This window comes from Lygodium microphyllum, chromosome 7, assembly GCF_053477565.2.
Source record: "Lygodium microphyllum isolate KBCC chromosome 7, Lygodium_microphyllum_v1.1.10, whole genome shotgun sequence".
Classification (NCBI taxonomy): Eukaryota; Viridiplantae; Streptophyta; class Polypodiopsida; order Schizaeales; family Lygodiaceae; genus Lygodium; species Lygodium microphyllum.
The window spans coordinates 65,089,626-65,093,134 of NC_141141.1; the positions used below are offsets into that span (position 1 = coordinate 65,089,626).

Genomic DNA, 3,509 nt, shown 5'->3' on the forward strand with positions numbered 1-3,509 from the left:
GCACTAATCTAGCGTGATTTCTAGTACTTGTTTCTCCCATGTATGTGCTTTCTTTTCTCCCTAAAAATCATGCATCTCTTTCCTAATAATATCCCCCTTCCACTTATCCTTCATGCTCAAGGTTTGACCTTATATCATAAGTTTGAATTTTAGAGCTTTATCAACATTAATGTGTCCATACTCATGATGTGCTAGGTGCAATGATTATCAAGCAAAGTTCACTTGAGTTTTCATGTTGTGTCTTCTAAATTACATGACAAATGTTGAGTTGATTTCATAACTCTCTCTCTCTCTACAAGTGTGATACCATGGTGTGCAAATGTGTGCCATTTGTTCGGCTTGAAGCATCACTAGTCGTAAGCTTATAAAATTTTAATTTCTAATATCCATGGGTGTTTGTACTTAATTGCATGCGCAATACATTATCATGGCATGAAAACATACCCTCTTTACATTTTATTAGCAACTTTTCATTTTTAATGAGCAAAGGGAACTGCAGCAAAATGAAAAGCATGCAAGGCTCAACCTCGCAAGCATCACAATGGCACAATTTGTAGCGGAGCAAGGCTCATGCCCATATGTTAATAGCTAAGGAGAGAGACAGAGACAGGGAGATCTTAATAGCTAAGGTAAGACTCGAAAGAGACAAACAGAGAGACATCACGACTCACGAGTCACGAGATAGCGAACCCCGTATGCTTGATTGCATAATCTCGGGGCAAAAGAGCCTGGGGGCCATCATCATCATCATCGACCGCATGCACGCAGAAACATCAAAAGCGAATGATAGGCGTGCGTTCTCTCTCTCTCTCTCTCAAGAGCCTAACGGTCCAAAAACTGTCTTTGGGAGAGTGACAGTAAAAGAAGAAAAAAGAGGCCGAGTTAGCTATGAGGATGATGCTAGAGCTACCTCGGCCATCGCCATCATCATCGCCGTTGTCTGTCTTTTGAGAGAGAGAAATACAAATGGTGCTTCGGTTCTCATAATCTCACTACTCCACAGTGGAGAGAGAGAGAGAGAGAGAGAGAGAGTCATATTCACCATTGATCTCTTCTCTATATGGTACCTTGTCCCTGCTTTGTTCTCCTCCCTATTCCATTTTATTCCCTTTGCTGCAGTCTGCATGATTCAATCACAAGAGTGATCATTCATGTCCAAGTATAGTTTGGGCCACCTTGAAGCTGCAATAGAGCAGCTGCAGCAATCTAGCCCCCAGGTACCCTCATCTCCTTCTGCTGCCAATATAGCTGGAGACAGGAAGAGAAAGCCAGAGGTTGCATCCACTCCACGGGTAGCAGCTGGTCCTCCTCCATCGGATACCAATGCAGATTCTCCCGTCCTGCAAGAATCCGAGGAGGATGCAGCAGCAGCAGCACCAGATGGCAGCACCAGATTCAACCATGACCCCCTCTACAGCGCCCTCTCCCAGAAAGAAGAGAAAGGATGGTCCAAGTCCCTCAGTGTGGTCACAGGCATCTTCACTTGCTGGTCTAAACACAAGGAGCAGTCTGGTGCTGTCCAGTCCTCGGCCCCATTCCACTTGCGGCCTCGCAGCCTCAGCGGCGCTGCAGCAGCCTTGTTTGAGCAGACTCGCCTGCAGCAAGAAGCCTTGCTGGAGACCCAGGACACTAGGGACATGTGGGAATGGCAGATGGAGCAGCAACAAGTCATCACATGCCAGGAGCATGACCTCCTTGAGAAAAATAGCATGGAGACTTACAACCACCCTCTCATTGTTTTGCCTGGATTGATCAGGAATAGCAGTGGGAATAGAAGCACCACTGCCACTTTGTCTGCAATTCTAGGAGAGCTTACCAGAAATGCCAGTGTTAGTAGTACGTCTGAATTAGCTAAGGAGGCTGCCAAATCAGAAGGGAACTTGGCAGATGAGAGCCCTTCTAGTTTTGCTTCTCCTGCCTCATGGGACCTCCTTAGCCAGTTCAGCAATGTATGGCAGGAGCCTGAGCTTGTCTCAGCCATGACTCTCTTGTTTGAAACTGCCCTTCTTCGCTGTCGGTCAGAGGTGAATTCGTTCTGTCGCATTTATATGCAGCAGATGGTGCTGTCTGGGTATTCTTTGATCAGAACATTGATGGAGATGGAGCCCAATACAGTGTTTCTGAGAAAGGTTCATGCTAGCTATGCTCTTGAATGCAGGATCAACCATGCCTTCTTCAGGTGCTTTGAGAATGACAGCTTTGACGATAGCGGATTGACACAGATTTTTGATCCGAGTGCCAGGGCACTGGCTAGACTGCAGGACTATTTAAGGGTGAAATGTGTGGATCCTGAGGAAGCTCTAAGGATGCACAATCCATTGTACGAATCTGGGTTTCATGCTTTCTGTGCAAACAAGAGTGAGGAGATCATGGCCATGTTCTCTTGGAGCATGGGTTATAGGAATGCTGCAGAGAGGGACCGTTTTATGGAGGCCTTTTTGAGGGCTGCTAAATGGGTGTGGCTTCTCCATAGATTAGCCAATGCTACCCACCCTCCTATGCAGATCATCAGAGTTGGGAGAGGACAGGAGATAGATCCTGCCTATGTTGAACCAGTGGCGGTGCCTCCAGTTGGCAGCTGCAACCGGTGCTCTGCTGTTGGTTTCATTCCAAAGGTGGATTTTATGATCATGCCAGGATTTATCGCACATCGGAAGGTGTTCCGCTGCAAAGTGTATCAGCATTACATGTGTAAGGCATAGCTTCTGCAAGCAGTTCATGCCCAATGGATTATGCCAGTTTCTTCACATCAAAGTGCTTTTACCTTGCGAAGGCATTTGAGGTGAATATGCGAAGTACATCTTCCATTAGGAGGATCTTCATCAAAATCATACAACCTTCATGGTCAACTTTGCAACTCTGTAAGAGGGTCATTGTTAGTTTTAATCTGGATGAGACCCATTTCATAAAGTGGCCATGGAGTAAGGATCTATTGTTTGCCATTTCAATAGATGCAATCAATATAGGTTCAACTACTCCATAAGGATTTTTCTCTGTAATAGCTAACTGGAAGAAAAACATATTTCACATAGTACCACTGTATGTAAAACACACACTGTCAGAGGCCTTCTTGCGATAGTATTTGTATAACACTATTGCTTTAAAGAGCTGTATCATTTTAGGGTTATTATGTTACAAGGGCAAGTATTTGTTATTTGAAGGCAATATGCCACACTAGAGATTCAGCATCTTCTACATATGCTAAAGTTCCAAGTTCTGGTAGTGCAAAATGCATTTTTAACTGTGGGCTTATTTAAGACGTGTGTCTCTACTGTGGAATAGCCTGATTGGAAGTTCTGAGCTCCCCCAAAATGCAAATACCTGTCTCTACTGTGAAATAGCCTGTTTGGAAGTTCTGAGCTCCCCTAAAATGCAAATAGCTGTTATATGTGATCCAGAGAGTAGAGCCTGGGGATCACTTGTCTTTATGGTCTATCAAATGAAGTAAAACAGTAAGTTTACAGCACAATTGACTTAAAATGTGAGCCTACTGATTATCTTGCTCATCT

The 3,509-nt window shown here is 44.6% G+C and overlaps 1 protein-coding gene across 1 annotated transcript; it reads left to right on the plus strand.

Moving 5' to 3' along the window:
• Positions 1–749: 749 nt before the first annotated feature.
• Positions 750–3,208, plus strand: LOC148033540 (uncharacterized). The gene has a single exon (XM_087682325.1). It carries the CDS (start codon positions 1,152–1,154, stop codon positions 2,700–2,702), a length of 1,551 nt encoding a protein of 516 aa, XP_087538451.1. The 5' UTR covers positions 750–1,151; the 3' UTR covers positions 2,703–3,208.
• Positions 3,209–3,509: the final 301 nt, after the last annotated feature.

Coding starts and splice junctions, on each gene's coding strand:
- LOC148033540 (XM_087682325.1), top strand. CDS start 1,152: ATGTCCAAGTATAGTTTGGGCCACCTTGAAGCTGCAATAGAGCAGCTG.